The sequence below is a fragment of the Panulirus ornatus genome, chromosome 16, assembly GCF_036320965.1.
Source record: "Panulirus ornatus isolate Po-2019 chromosome 16, ASM3632096v1, whole genome shotgun sequence".
NCBI classification, from domain to species: Eukaryota; Metazoa; Arthropoda; class Malacostraca; order Decapoda; family Palinuridae; genus Panulirus; species Panulirus ornatus.
The window spans coordinates 3,195,062-3,211,158 of record NC_092239.1 but is presented as its reverse complement, the minus strand read 5'-3'; the positions used below and the strand labels follow the sequence as shown (position 1 = coordinate 3,211,158).

The following is a 16,097-nucleotide window of genomic DNA, read 5'->3' as shown; positions in this document are numbered from 1 at the left end:
AAATTGGTTAATATCTGTTGGGTGAACCCGGTATCCTCTCTGATATACACATGCTTAATCTTTTTTTTTTTTTTTTAAGAAAACTAGATTCACACTCTTCCTCTCAATGAAGTTAATCTATAACATACATAGGAAATCCAGATTGGAACATACATTATACTGTACACAATATGCTCATCACTTTTTGATGACAAACCTCCCTGATCACTGGAAATGTGTGACTGATGAAGAAGCATAACCTCTACACTTACATCAAAATCGAAATCATGGATAATTTCATTACTTACTACTGCTTATGCTCTACTGAGATTCCAGTCTTTGAGCCAAGAACAAATGAGGTGGTGTATGCACTGGCTGATTTTATTTTCAGCTTCAGAGTCTTCATGATTTTATATATGCCATCACCTTAAGGCTTCCCTTCATTGCTGTATGACTGAGCGCATAACAATATCACTAAAAAGCTGAACTTATCACTAAAATCAAGGCAATTTAATTTCCTTTAGACATCGTGGTCAATCTCAAATCAGTAAAAATTGCTCTCCATCAACTGCTTGCAGCTAGCAACTATGCATTCAGCAGTTTTGATCTATTCAACACAAGCTACTTAGCTTTCTGGCAGACCAACAACTGAAACAACAGATGGTAATGTGACTGTGAACAAGACATGACCCTCCAGGGGAAGGGGTTTAATCACTATGTTGGTCTTCAAAAAAAACTTTAACTAGTTGCTCCGTGATGAGTTACTGTTGTACTTTAATCAGATGGTATATCTTTCCAAATTATGGTACAACTTTCCATCCAAGTTAATTTTGGATGCAAATGTTTTTGAAGCAGATAATATAGGATTACAAAATGTCATAAGAATTAATAAAACTGGGGAAAACCTAATTGAAGTAATGCAGGGTACAGAAAGTATAACAAAGAGATAACTAAGCGATAAGGATAAAAGGGGAATAAGTTTTATCACAGTTGCTATTCAGTATTTTTCATGATGATAAAGTGAGATGGATTACAGATAAACTTACAGATGATGGTTTAATAATTACTGAAAAAGAGCTGAAGATGGGTTGATGGGAACTGCTGATAACTGTGGAAAAGTTTGATTGCATCAATCCGAGAAAACCTCTTTGTAAAATACTTTACCACCAAAGGGAACCTGGAAAACAGACATGATGGACGGACATACAGATGAATTCAGAGATAATGAGTGATCATTGATGTGGAGTTTCTGCTTTGTGGCTTTGAAAGGAGCTGAAAAAAGATTTCCAGGGTATAACAATGGAATTCAGAAGAGTAAAAATAAGATGAATCTGAATACAAATAAAGGTAAGTGGTTATGCATGAGGCATCTGGAATGTGAAAACTGCATATCTGATATGGATGGAGAGGATTCAACAATGTAAACATCCTGGAAATGAATTAATGATTGAATGATGCCTGAGATATCTAAGGGAAGTCAAAGATGGAGTAAAAGCTGAGACTTTAGAGGAAATAAGGAAGGAAATAATATAAATTTGTACGTAAGGCAAGGACTGTTTGAAGATGAGATACAGCTTATTTTAATTTTTCAACAATGATCATCATAGCATTTGCCTTTATGAAAGTACCTACCAATTACTGCAGGTTCTGCATTTTGTCCCATGACATAAATTTACATGGAAAGTGATGGAAAAAGTTACTCGTATAATATGTGGGGGGAAGGTAAAGCCATGGCATGTGCACTTAAATACCCTATGTTAATTAGTGGCTAATTAGTAACTATCTTTGGGTATTAACTAAGGTAGTAATGATTTGGTGGATGGTGAACCTTTAGCACTGCGGAGGGTGAACTGTTAGCACTGGGAAAAGTTCTGTGTGTAACAGTGATCAACTCAGGTGGTGATGAGATGAAGATGGTTGAATCTGCAAAAGTCAACATGCAATACGATGATGGTTGAGTCTGCAAAAATCAACAACATGCAATAAGCCATGTGCGTGTGAAGCACCAAATTTAAATCTCTGCACAAAAACAAATACAGTAAATTTCCCTTCCATTTTTTAACTTGTTTGATATTTCATTTTCACAGACAAGACTGATATATTTTCAATTATTCTTGAAGACCTGAAAATACTGTTGTCTCGAGGGCAACACTGAGGGATGTACTGATTGTTTTCAAAGGGTTAAACACAGAACTGTTTCATGAAGAGATTTAGTTGGATGTAGGCAAAAGGAAAATATATTCTAAGAGCTGGATGTAGAGCTATGAGATCTAACAGAGAAAGGACTAAAGAAATATGAGCAAGATATGGCAGACTAAATAATTTCATAGATGGGATTTCAAATAATCCATAATGTAAAAAGAATAAGTAAAAAGTATATTTGGATGAAAAGAGAAAAATACTTCCCAGACTAACTGCATGTAGTTACACTAAAGTCACCTTTGGCAAGGTCATGTCATCGTAAATTTACAAAAAGGAGTACAATCTTGTCGAGAACCTTCTCACTCTCAAAGAGTTCTTCTTTTACCTGATACTGATTGCAACACAGCCTTGAAGCTATAGGAGTCCCATTAATGGGATCCTGGAATTATATAATAAAAAAAAGAGTAGAGTGGGTAAAGAGGAAGTGGAAGACCAATGACACAGGAAAAAGAATTAATTGGTTGTCAACTTGAGAAGGGGATCAGTTAGGATCTGAATGCACAGAATCACTTAACCAATACACTGTAATGAGAGGATTTTTTAACCACTCTTACAATGTAGAAATATGTGATGCAAAGGTAGTTTGGAGAATGCTGTAATCAAAATATACAAGGCTGATTTCCCACATATTCAATATTCCTATTTCTTTCATATAATGTTTTGATACTAGTTATAATGTCTATAATCCTATGTAAAAATAAGTATGAAATTCAAAGATACTCATGCTTAAAAGCTTACGGCAGATGAATATTGATCAAGTTTGTTAGAAATAGGCAAAATATATAAAATTCTTAGTTCTGTATGTACAATAAATAAATTATGCACTTATCACATCTAGCCCTTTTCGTGATTAGAAATACTCATTCACACCATCAACACAAAAATCAGCATAAATAGATACCAAAACAATTATTAAAGCTGAACAGTAAAGAAATGAATCATTCCGACAGAAAAGTTATCTGATTCCTATAAGCATTTTTTAATCACAGAAAAGCAATGAGATAACTCACTGCAATGATAATCATCTACATATCCAGTTGAAAAAAAAAAGTCTTGGCTATTTCACATCCAAAGCCTTTTTCATGAGGAGTACTTTCTATCCATTATCTGGATTGTACTACAGTAGATATAAACTGTAATCAACTTGTTTTTTTCAGCTAAAGGTTTCAGTCCCAAAATATTTCTGTATAAGGAGAAATATTAAAGTTTGGCATCTACCCCTTTCACTGTGGCTTGAGCATTCAAGTATATACCCCAATAATTCTTTTCTGTCCACTGCCGCTCAGCATTTAAGCCCTAAAAAAAAAAAATTCTCTATTCACTTACAGCACAAAAGCCTCTTTGTTTCTTTTTCTATTCACTGCAGCTGGGGTATATATATGGAGCCATTCAAACTTGTAGTGGCATCCATGCACTGTTTCTAGACATCACAACTTAAAAGTTTTTTTTTCAATACACATGCTGTTTTATGTGAAGTATGGCAAGGAAACCTACAAAAAATCTATGCCCTTAAGTTTGTAATTCACTAGTTATGGAGACCATTGCTGTGGCTACTCCCTTGAGGGAGTTCTAGAAGGGAACAGGCATCAGAAATATATACATATATATATATATATATATATATATATATATATATATATATATATATATATATATATATATATATATATATATATCCCTGGGGATAGGGGATTAAGAATACTTCCCACGTATTCCCTGCGTGTCGTAGAAGGCGACTAAAAGGGGAGGGAGCGGGGGGCTGGAAATCCTCCCCTCTCGTTTTTTTAATTTTCCAAAAGAAGAAACAAGGAAGGGGGCCAAGTGAGGATATTCCCTCAAAGGCCCAGTCCTCTGTTCTTAACGCTACCTCGCTAACGCGGGAGATGGCGAATAGTATGAAAAAAAAATACATAGTTTGTAATTATTTGTGAAGCTGTGACATTCTTACCTCTACAGTATGAAATAATTTGTGAACCTTTGACACTCTTCCAAGATAACGGATGTTACCAATGAAAAACCTTAGCAATCATATATTGTGACAAAACCACTTTCAAAATTTCTACACATCTCACTATGTATGCCTAAAATTTCTCTCAAGAGTACCTCACATGCCTGGCAGCAGTGCAGCATAAGTTAAATGTAACGGTCATGTAGCACACATAACCAATGTCTTCAAGACAGAGCTGTATATCATTTCATTCAGAAAATGATGTTCTAGTTGCTCATAATAACAAGTTATTCAAGATATTTTTCTTCAAAATATTTGTAAAGTATCCTGCACACGGAGTGGACTTTGGATAACAAGTCTGCCACAGTGAAAGGGGTTAATCATCTGTTCAGGTTATGACCTCACAGTTATTTGTGTCTCAACTGTTAATATCATTAAGGAATACTGAGCTTATATAGAAAATAAATGTGAGGTAAAAATGATAACCTTTGTACAAAATTGTGTGAAAGAGTAAGGCTTTGTTTGTAAGAAACCACAGGATCTTTCGTGCTGATAAATAAACTCTCACAAACAAATGATCCGATAATTCTCATTCATTACTAGGAGTTTCACTGACAGCCGTGGCAATATCTGGGCGGTTAAAAGAAAGAGTGGTTGTGGTGACAAGAAGTGGATTAGATATACTGAGGGTAGGTACACGCCCCTCCCTTGATGCCCTGATGGCTTGGAGGACTGCAACAAATTCTAACTCTCTCTGTGTTGGTAATTCATTGTCCAAACAAATCTCTGAGGCTCTCTGACCAAAAAGCTCAAGTACTTTGGTGCGATAATCTACTACTGTTGCAACAGGATTGCCTGTAATAATAAGTGTTTCTAGGCAAGGGAGATGTGATATATGAGTGACCTCTGAGATTTCACATAAGTTGTTAGTTGAAACATTCAATGATGCTAAAGAGTAAAGCTTACTAAGACCTTTCAGAGAAGAAAGATTATTTTGTGATAGATCTAATTCAATTACATTTCCAAGCTTCGTGTGCATATTCTCCAAGGTATTGAAGAGATTATTGGATAGGTTAAGAGATATCAAATGTGGAAGCTTTGTTAAGCTCTGCACTGATGATAACTTATTACAGCTTATGTTTAACTTTTCAATATTAGGTGCCAAAGTAACTGAGTCATCAATTTGTGTAATCTGATTGCAACTGACATCAACATCAGTAAGCAGGAGCCATTTATGGGGATCAATACCTTCAACAGTTTCCTTGTAAATTGCATCACAAAGTAGTATGTCAGACATCTGTACCATGCCACTGTTCTTCACATTCAATGATTTGGTAGTTCTTCTGACTGCTCCAAGATGACCAATTTGAGAGACATTGGCATTCTTCACTGTTAAGATTTCAACATTCTTGAATGTGTTCAGAGTGTAGGAGAGATTATTTTGGATGATGTTACTTGTCCTGCAAAAATACAAGAGTTCATCTTACATTGAGAACAATTAAAATTACAACAGCTAACATACTGGTTGGCTTGGTTGTTCACAGAAGAGTCTCTAGATAGGAGTGCTGCATCTCCTAAAGATGATTCTTTTCTTCATCTGCACTTACATTATATTCACTTTTACATTATTAATGTAACATAAAGCCAAGTAATTTTTCATCCTTGATTGCTGTTTCCCTCATTAGTAAGGCAGTGCCAGGAACAGATGAAGAAAGGCTGCATCCACACATCCATTCTCTAGCTGTCACATGTAATGCACCAAAACCATAGCTCCCTATCTACAATTAGACCCAACAGGCTTTTTCACATGCCCTGTCTCAGTAAACTGACAGCAGGTTGACCTTAAGATGCCACACCAGTCCAATTCACTCTATTCCATGCATGACTCTTCATCCTCCTGCATGTTCAGTCTCTGACTGCTTAAAGTAATACATATTTAACTTTATAATTCAATATCTTCCATTTTTCTATAATTAAAGCTGGTAAAGACAAAAGGTTAGAAAATATGCAGAGATCTTTTAAAGCCTGCACTTAATCTGTGAAACTAGTGAGAATGATTGAAAACCCTAAGGCTATACTCTTGGGGCAACATGCAGGTAAAATACTGTATATCAAAATTTACATAGGGAAAATTAAGGAAGGCATAATTCCTGATTTTCTTTGGAAAATAATCAACTGGCCTGAAATGTATGTTATACAGTAAAATGTTAACAATTATTTCCCTTTTCCTCCCACCACCAAATTTATCTATTCTACACTTTCTCCAGGATCATTCTCATGTAGACATCCCATAAACAATACAACATCCCCTCCACCCTAATCATCTTTCACTTTATGGCTTGTAGTCATTCTGCCTCTCTGTCACTTATCAAATCCAATATCCTTCCTCATGTGCTAAATATATTAATGCCTCTATAATTCTTCCATTCAGCATTACCACTCAATCTACTTATGACTTCAACCATATTGCAGGAGCAAGCTTGTATTTCTTATTTCCACATTCATGTCCTTTATATACTGATCTGCTAGTCAAGCAGCATAATGTGTCATCCAGAATCTGCAAGCTATGAGATGCTGGGAGCACAGGATGCTGCACATCCCTTGACAACCCCACTCAGCCTACATGAAGAGAGAGATATATCTTCCAAAATTGGTGGGCAAGATGCTTTGTACAGCATGTACCCTCAATTATTCTCCAAGGCCTCCTTCTACACATAATCAAATAAAGATTACTAATAACCTTTCTCGATAACACATAGAGCATCATTGGCTAATGATGGGGCTAAATCTACAGGACATGAGTCAACAGCCAGTGACAGGGGGAAATTTCCACCACAGGCTGACTCAAAAAAAGGGTTACTATAAATTTACCACACTCTTCCAAAACATTCTTTTCTTTATCTTTACCCTCCTTTTATATGGTGGTGCCTATCCACCCACAGCACTCACTCCAATTCTTAGTTCACAAACTTAACTTGCATCATCACACAAAGCTATGTGATGAAACATCAGCATTTCAAAAATGCTAAAAAGGATTAGAGACACTTTTAATAGTCTTTCATACTTGTTTGTTGTTTGCAATGTAGCACCAGGAACACATGAACAGATCCCCCAGGGAAATGGGGAAATAGTGGAGAAAGATTTTGAAGGGTGTGCAGCATTCAAAGTTTTCTGTTTCCTATCATCTAATGAAAAAATTACATGTAAATGTAAAGGATATGTACAAAAACGTGACCTTTCACATTTTGTATGCCTGTGGTATATAGCTGAAGTTAACAAGTAGATTCCTAAGGTAGTGGTGAAAGAAGGGTTTTTGAAAGGTGTGCAGCATTCAAATTTTCTGTTCCATATTAAGAAATAAAAGAGACTCATGTAAAAGTGAAAGACATTTACAAAAAAAGTGAGCTAGCATATTCCATATGGCCATGGTATAATGATGAAGTTAACATGGAAATCCCCCACAGAAATGATGGATAAATGGTGGAGGATGATGTGTATCAGAGTCTGAGGTATCACCAAGTCACTTTGTATGCTACCCACATAAGGCAAACACCAAGGCAGTATCTATCACCGTGGTTAACCATATAAGTGTCATAAAACTGGAGCACAGCTTAAAAAATGTCTGCAAAGATGAAGGCTACTATTACGACTCCTGTAGCTCACCTGAAAGACAGCTGTGTACACCTTCCAGCATTTAAGAGTTAACTTTCTTATAAGTAATATATGGAAATGGAAGTTTTGTTGATCCTTTAGGAAATCAAGCTTACTGACGAATTTGTCTATAATATCAATGGACATTTACCAAACTAGTAAGTTACGAATTTCTTTAAAACTCGGGAGCATATGGAGATTAAATATAAAGGAATTTGAGAAGATTAGCCATGACCAATTACATATGGATATGATTCTACATTGGTCATTATGTTCTATAGCCGGAAACAGCATATTACATCTACAGTATATAAAATGAATTAATTAACAAAGTTTGAAAACCCCTGACAGTATCTCAAGTGGGAATTCAAATTTCAGGCCAGTTTATAAGACGAATGTCTGTATATAAAAAGAAACTGCTAAAATTAGTTATTTAAGATGGGTGCTTAAATCACAAAACTCACACTTACAAAGATGGAGAAACCTGTGAAAAAAATGTCTAAGATAAGGAATGGCAATTTTGTGTATGTACCTGTAAGATTGATTGCTCCCCTCAATGACCAAATGTCGAACATGAGAGGCAAAGTCAACCACATGACTGAAATCTGTTTCTTGCTCTGATGCCACATTCGTGGGAAGAGGATGCTTGAGTCGGTATGAAATGGCATGAAGCTGTGGAATAAAAAATGTGATGTAAAGAAAACCCATGAATTCCAATACCAAAATTTTCTTTTCCACCATAAATGTGCTCACCCTTCTCACCTCAGTGAGACAGTAATTGAGCCTTTAAGGAAAAATTCTGGCTTTGCTCCTTCTGTTCCTACTTTAGGACACTGGTAATAAAGAAGTGGAGGATTTCTGGCCCTTCTTAATTGCCTTCAACAACATTCAGGTGTTAAATGGTTAGTATTGTTTCTCTCCTACCAACATGAATTATTTTAAAAACTCTAGCTTTATCTATAATCATATCTTATCAGAGCACCAAAACTCTCTCATCAAAAAATGGTCCTGGAGTACTTATGAATAAATAAATTATTACTCCATTCCCAATCTTATGGAGTGGATCAGGTTCATAAAGTTCCTACATTAACACACACATATACTCTACCCATGCACAGTGTGTTTAAGTGAAACATGGACCTGTACACTAATAATGTTACACAAAACAAACATATTTTTCATTATATCTGTTATTTGAAATACACAACACAAATTATCCATTTCTACTGCTCTTATTTTCTATTTATCCTCATGTATATACCCTTAGGTTTCACAGCCTTACATCAGCAATGGAATATGGGCTTCTTCCAAGCTTCTTGCACACTTTATGCTGAAAATTTTTCCAAGTACCACAGCTTTCAATACTCCACTTCTTGTCCCTTGCATGACTTATCATCATTAGGCTTTACTCCCAAATATTCATTTACAACAACTAGTTATTCATCATGTAATCTGTTCATACCATCTAACCTCCCTTCCCTTTCAAAAACTAACCTTCTACTTTCATTCACATCCTCCTAAATTCTTCAGCAAAGAGGCTATCATTCCATATGACTCTCATTTAGTGAAAAACATATCATCTGCTTGCAAAAACCAAGAAATAGTTCTATCGTAAGTCAGCTATCAGTAAAGGAGAAGGAAGGAGTTTTACCCATCTCTTACTCGTGTTCGAGGTAAAGGAATCTAAGATTTGCTATTTTCTTTAAGATATCATTCTACAGGAGGCATTTGACAACTGATCTGTCTAATGTCAATTAATCCTTGTACATTTTTCTCTAGACATACCAATTACTGAATCTATCTACAAATTATTCATACCAATAACACTCATGGATAGTCTCACTGAGGACCATCTTGCTCCAAATTTATCAGTCATTTCCCTGCTCCTGCTTAGAGTACTACAGGAGCCTTTTAAAAGGGATCCTGGGGTTATATAATACTAACAAGTATACATATATCGATGTCACATAGTCCCTTTCTACACTGATATCTTTCATGTGCACCTGTCAATGATTACCCTTATACTTATGTAAACAATCAAAACATCAATGCTTAAAATTCTGTATGCCTGTGCAGTTGTTAAATGTCAATCAGTTAATTTTGCTTTTAGTTTAAGAAATGAAATTTGTACAGTGTAAAGTACACAGCATACCTGTAATGGTGTGAAGCAGACTGGTTGGTCATCTTGCAAAAGTTGATCACCTTCATGGAAGAAGTGTCTAGCTAAGGACTGAAGCAGGTGTGTAAGTTCATAATGGTGAAAGCTCAAAAATTCTGCCAATTCTCGAGGCAGTGCATGATGCATAAAGTTAATGATGGTCTGAAAGAAATCATGGAAAAGGTCATAAGCAAAACACAAATTCATACTCACTTATACATTACACTACAAATACAGTATTGTTATGAGTCTGCACTACCTACTTAATGAACTTATCTACATTTCAATACACCTCCAGTCTCATTATTAGCTGAACTCTGCTGACTACAGACTGGATATCTATCTATTCATTCAATTATCACTAAATCCATTTCTATGGGAAAAGATCAGCTTCATAGCTATATGCACCTTCTGCGGGCTTCATTATAGCAGAACTAGGGTCCCTACCACTCTAAAAATGGCAAAGGGCAAGGATACTCAAGTCCTTTGGGAAGACTTACTACCCTCACACCATAAGATTTCCTAAGCAGCATTTAACATGACATTAACAGGTATAAAATAAAAATGTAATTAATGGTAATAAACTGAGAAAAAGAATCCTAATATCAAACTATAATTTGGTAGTTCCTGGTGGAAACATTTCAAAAATTGACTAAGGTCATACCCTATATTACTGTACCTTACCTTTCATATACCTTACAATAATTTTGTAGGTCTTCCATAGCTTGGTCTTTGACCAAGTTGCCATCTTGCTCTTCTGCTAACTAAGGTAACTGAAGGCCAATCAACCATTGGAGGTCCACATAGCCACCTCAACATGGCTAGTCTGCTATACTTTATAAACAACTATGCAATTTGTTATGTTTCCACTACATAGTTTACAGTGTTTCTAACTGCAGGCAATGTATTAAACAGTTTCATGCCCCGGATATTCATTCTGTTACCTCTAATAAAACTAAAAGCACCATTTGATCTCAGTGGCAATATCTCATATAGTCTTACACCTGTCATGCCAATCTGGAACTAATGCATCTAAAAAAGCATATCGTAAAGTTATCAAAATCTAAGTCTTTCATGTACAGTGGTTTCTGTGTACTTTAGCCAGACATGGGATATGTTAGCAGATGCAAAGGACAAAGTACATTTCTGATAAACTGGTAGCATAACAGATACTATCAACCTAGTTCACTCCTTTTTAGTCATCTTCCAGTGTTGGTCTTCAGTAAAAGTTAGTTTCTTTTGCCACCTACTTCACTACATATATAACAGCTGTGTATATATTACAAACCTGTAAGTAGAGTTCTAAATCAACTCTTCTTCTCTCTATAAAAGCAGGGTCCTTGTTTCCTATAATTTTCTTTGGGGGAAGAAGGTCACGTGCAATTCCATGATTGCTTACTAATTTGTCATGAAGCTCTGAGAAGGCATTATAACGCTGCTTGACAGACCATTGAACAGGGCCCACTTTCAGTATAATGTTATACAGTGTGACACCATCTACCTGTTCTGTGCTTCGAATACTTGCTTCCACATAATGCTCACGACTCACTGATGCCATCTGTAGAGATTTACATTGCTTTAAAATAGTACTTTGAACAAAAGGGGGATAGGGCCTACATATACATATATATATATATTTTATTATTTATTTATTTTGCTTTGTCGCTGTCTCCCGCGTTTGCGAGGTAGTGCAAGGAAACAGACGAAAGAAATGGCCCAACCCAGCCCCATACACAATGTATATACATACACGTCCACACACGCAAATATACATACCTATACATCTCAATGTACACATATATATACACACACAGACGCATACATATATACCCATGCACACAATTCACACTGTCTGCCTTTATTCATTCCCATCGCCACCTCACCACACACATGTATATACATACGTCCACACACGCAAATATACATACCTACACAGCTTTCCATGGTTTACCCCAGACGCTTCACATGCCTTGATTCAATCCACTGACAGCACGTCAACCCCGGTATACCACATCGCTCCAATTCACTCTCTTCCTTGCCCTCCTTTCACCCTCCTGCATGTTCAGGCCCCGATCACACAAAATCTTTTTCACTCCATCTTTCCACCTCCAATTTGGTCTCCCTCTTCTCCTCGTTCCCTCCACCTCAGACACATATATCTTCTTGGTCAATCTTTCCTCACTCATTCTCTCCATGTACCCAAACCATTTCAAAACACCCTCTTCTGCTCTCTCAACCACGCTCTTTTTATTTCCACACATCTCTCTTACCCTTACGTTACTTACTCGATCAAACCACCTCACACCACACATTGTCCTCAAACATCTCATTTCCAGCACATCCATCCTCCTGCGCACAACTCTATCCATAGCCCACGCCTCGCAACCATACAACATTGTTGGAACCACTATTCCTTCAAACATACCCATTTTTGCTTTCCGAGATAATGTATATATATATATATATATTTAAATATATATTTAATTATTTATTTATATATCATACTTTGTCACTGTCTCCCACTTTAGTGAGGTAGAACAAGGAAATAGACGAAAGAATGGCTCAACCCACCCACATACACATGTATATACATAAACGCCCACACACGCACATATACATACCTATACATTTCAATGTATACATACACATGTACATATTCATACATGCTGCCTTCATCCATTCCCGTCGCCACCCCGCCACACATAGAATGGCACCCCTCTCCCTGCGCACGCACGCGAGGTAGCGCTAGGAAAAGACAAAGGCCACATTCGTTCACACTCAGTCTCTAGCTGTCATGCATAATGCACTGAAACCACAGCTCCCTTTCCACATCCAGGCCTCACAAAACTTTCCATCGTTTACCCCAGACACTTCACATGCCCTGGTTCAATCCACTGACAGCACATCGACCCCGGTATACCACATCATTCCAATTCACTCTATTCCTTGCACGCCTTTCACCCCACTGTATGTTCAGGCCCCAAATGCTCAAAATCTTTTTCACTCCATCCTTCCACCACCAATTTGGTCTCCCACTTCTCCTCGTCCCCTCCACCTCTGACACATATCCTCTTTGTCAATCTTTCCTCACTCATTATCTCCAAGTGACCAAACCATTTCAATACACCCTCTTCTGTTCTCTCAACCACACTTTTTTTTTTCTACCACACATCACTCTTATCCTTTCATTACATACTCGATTAAATCACCTCACACCACATATTGTCCTCAAACATCTCATTTCCATCACATCCACCTTCCTCTGCACAACCCTATCTATAGCCCATGCCTCGCAACCATATAACATTGTTTATTTATTTACCTATTTACTTATCTATCATACCTAATCACTGTTTCCCGTGTCAGCGAGGTAGCACCAGGAAACAAACGAAGAATGGCCCATCCACTCATATATGCATATATACATAAACACCCATACATGCACATATACATAAGCTCCCTATCCACATCCAGGCCTCACAGACCTTTCCATGGTTTACCCAAGATGTTTCACATGCCCTGGTTCAGTCAACTGACAGCGCATCAACCCCAGTATACCACTGTGTTCCAATTCACTCTATTCTATGCATGCCTTTACCCTTATGCATGTTCACGCCCCAATCACTCAAAATCTTTTCACTGCATCCTTCCATTTCCAATTTGGTCTCCAGCTTCTCTCTGTTCGCTCCACCTCTGACACATACATCATCTTTCTAAACCTTTCCTCACTTATTCTCTCCATATGTCCAAAACATTTCCACACATCCTCTTCTGCTCTCTCAACCACACTCTCTATATTACTACACGTTCTCTTACCCTTTCATTACTTACTTGATCAAACCATCTCACACCATATATGCTGTCCTTAAACACTTCACTTACAACACGCCCTCCCTCCTCCATACAACCCTATCTATAGCCCATGCCTCACAACCATATAATATGGTTGGAGCTACTATTCCTTCAAACATACCCATTTTTCCATTCCAAAATAACTTTCTTTCCACACATTCTTCTTCACTCCCAGAACCTTTGCCCCCTCCCCCACCCTATAATTCACTTCTGCTTCCACAGTTCCATTTGCTGCCAAGTCCACTCCCAGACATCGAAAACACTTCATTTCCTCCAATTTTCTCCATTCAAACTTACATGCCAACTAACTTGACCCTCAACCCTGCTGAACCTAATAACCTTGCTCTTATTCAAATTTACTCTCAGTTTTCTCCTTTCACACACTTTTCCAAACTCAGTCACGAACTTCTGCAGTATCTCACTCGAATCGGCCACCAGTACTGTATCACTGGCAAACAATAATTGACTCACTTCCCAGGCCCTCTCATTCATGTTTGCTTGCTGTATGAGTAACTAACTTTATATACATTACTTACCATTTGGGTTTGTTGTTCAAAATTTTGATACTACAAAATAATCATAAAATAAGGCATCAGAGGAAATCTTGTTTCTCTGCACAAATGTCATTTTCTTTGTGGTGCTCTGCTTTTGCTTTTTAGCCTTCAGTTACAAATGTCAGAGCTTTGTACCAGTTGTTCATTCAATCATATGGATTCCTTTCTCACCATCACCTCAAACAGATGCTGCTACATAATTGTAGCATGGCAGAAGCATAGGTTGGTTGTCATTTGTGTAAGAAATTCATTATGGGTAACCTGACATTCTCCCTAGCTTTCAAGCCTTCTGCATTTAGATTTGTCTAATAAGATTACAGTAGAATAAGAGGAAGAGAAGTACAGCAAATCAACAATCAACAATCACCAATAAACATATATACATGTAAATACTCTTACAAAGATATAATAGAATGATCCACTTAGACTTCAATTTACAGACTAGTTAAATTGTGGAACAAAAGAAGAAATGAAAAAGCAATGTCACTGACATACACTGGACTTCAAAATCTTAAATGTGGTAAAAGTGTCCAAGGCCTCTGTTGACATAATAACAGCCAGTTAAATGATCCAAACCAAACTAAGTTCTTTCAGTCTCATAATTCAGTAAGAGAGCAAGAGTCTGGTATAACTCTGCACCACTATGAGCTCTGGGTATAGGGTGATAAGTGTTCTGCAATGCCATTGTGGTGTTCTGAGGATAAAAATACCGGTGCAAAGTAAGAATCTGAAAATTATACCTTACTGAAAGATAATCTATAGGGCAATGATGGCATATGAGGGAATATGTGGTGTTAATTAATGTAAAGGTAAGTAGTAAACTTGTAAGAAATCAATGGAGCCTATTTACAACTCACATACCCCCCAAACAGCCAAGATATATCAATCTATATTCGAATACTTCGACAATTATTTTGACAGACTTTTTATAGTTTCTGTTGATGTTTTGCATGTGTATTTCCTACTTTGAATGGCACCAAGTTTTTCCTAATATGCATAATCCTCGTCACTGTCTATTCAATCAATAATATTCGATAAATGTAATGCTCAGGTTAGTGCTCTGTTAATGCATTCCCTAAAAGCTACACTAGCACTTCAGATGAACATCATGCCACATCCAAATGTACACTAGCAATGCAGATCTAAGACAGACCTATACCACTTCCCCTTACAATTTGGTTTCAGTCACTGGCGTTGTCCTTAATCCTTTAAGGTGGTATAATGAATTTTGATGATTAAGTAATTTTGTATCTATCATATGTTAACTTACAGGAAATTGGTGATAACGAAAGCACAAATCTATGAATGTCACAATATTCAATGAGGTGTGGTCCAAGCTATGCCCTACTGGTTAAGAGGTTTATCCGATTGGGTATTTCGTATTTCCTTTAGTTCATTCTCTCACTTTTCCTGTGTTTCACAACCTTTCTTCACATCTGTTTGAGTTTTAACGTTATAAATTACTTCCCATGGCTATTTATAAAAATGATGATATAGTAGGTGTGGAGCCTTGTTTAGAAATATAATCACATCTTCAACAATATATCTCGATAGCAGTTTCCACACATGACTACCATAGTATTAAGCGCCTTAAACAACTCTAAAAGTAATTACCTGGTAATAATTATGTAGATAATATTCGTCTATTTTATGATCCTCATTAGGTGGAAGTGAAGTAAACAAACTTACGATTCTACATAAGAAATTAGATTTATTTTCTAATGTTTGATATTAATAAGAGTGTCTTATTTAT

The 16,097-nt window shown here is 36.7% G+C and overlaps 1 protein-coding gene across 1 annotated transcript; it reads right to left on the bottom strand.

Annotated features, from left to right (window-relative positions):
• Nucleotides 1-3,868: 3,868 nt before the first annotated feature.
• On the bottom strand, nt 3,869-16,019 carry LOC139754047 (nischarin-like). The gene is made up of 5 exons (XM_071671045.1): nt 15,959-16,019; nt 11,227-11,496; nt 9,933-10,100; nt 8,313-8,452; nt 3,869-5,589 (listed from the first exon to the last, which is right to left on the bottom strand). Exons 2-5 carry the CDS (start codon nt 11,494-11,496, stop codon nt 4,719-4,721), a joined length of 1,449 nt encoding a protein of 482 aa, XP_071527146.1. The 5' UTR covers nt 15,959-16,019; the 3' UTR covers nt 3,869-4,718.
• Between the last annotated feature and the right edge of the window lie 78 nt (nt 16,020-16,097).

Bases quoted from the DNA above. Each gene is read 5' to 3' on its own strand.
- LOC139754047 (XM_071671045.1), bottom strand. From the start codon at position 11,496: ATGGCATCAGTGAGTCGTGAGCATTATGTGGAAGCAAGTATTCGAAGC. The intron at 8,453-9,932 runs GTATGCTGTGTA...TTTATTCCACAG, and splicing joins TCTGCTTCACACCATTACAG to CTTCATGCCATTTCATACCG. The intron at 5,590-8,312 runs GTACATACACAA...GTATTTTTGCAG, and splicing joins GGGAGCAATCAATCTTACAG to GACAAGTAACATCATCCAAA.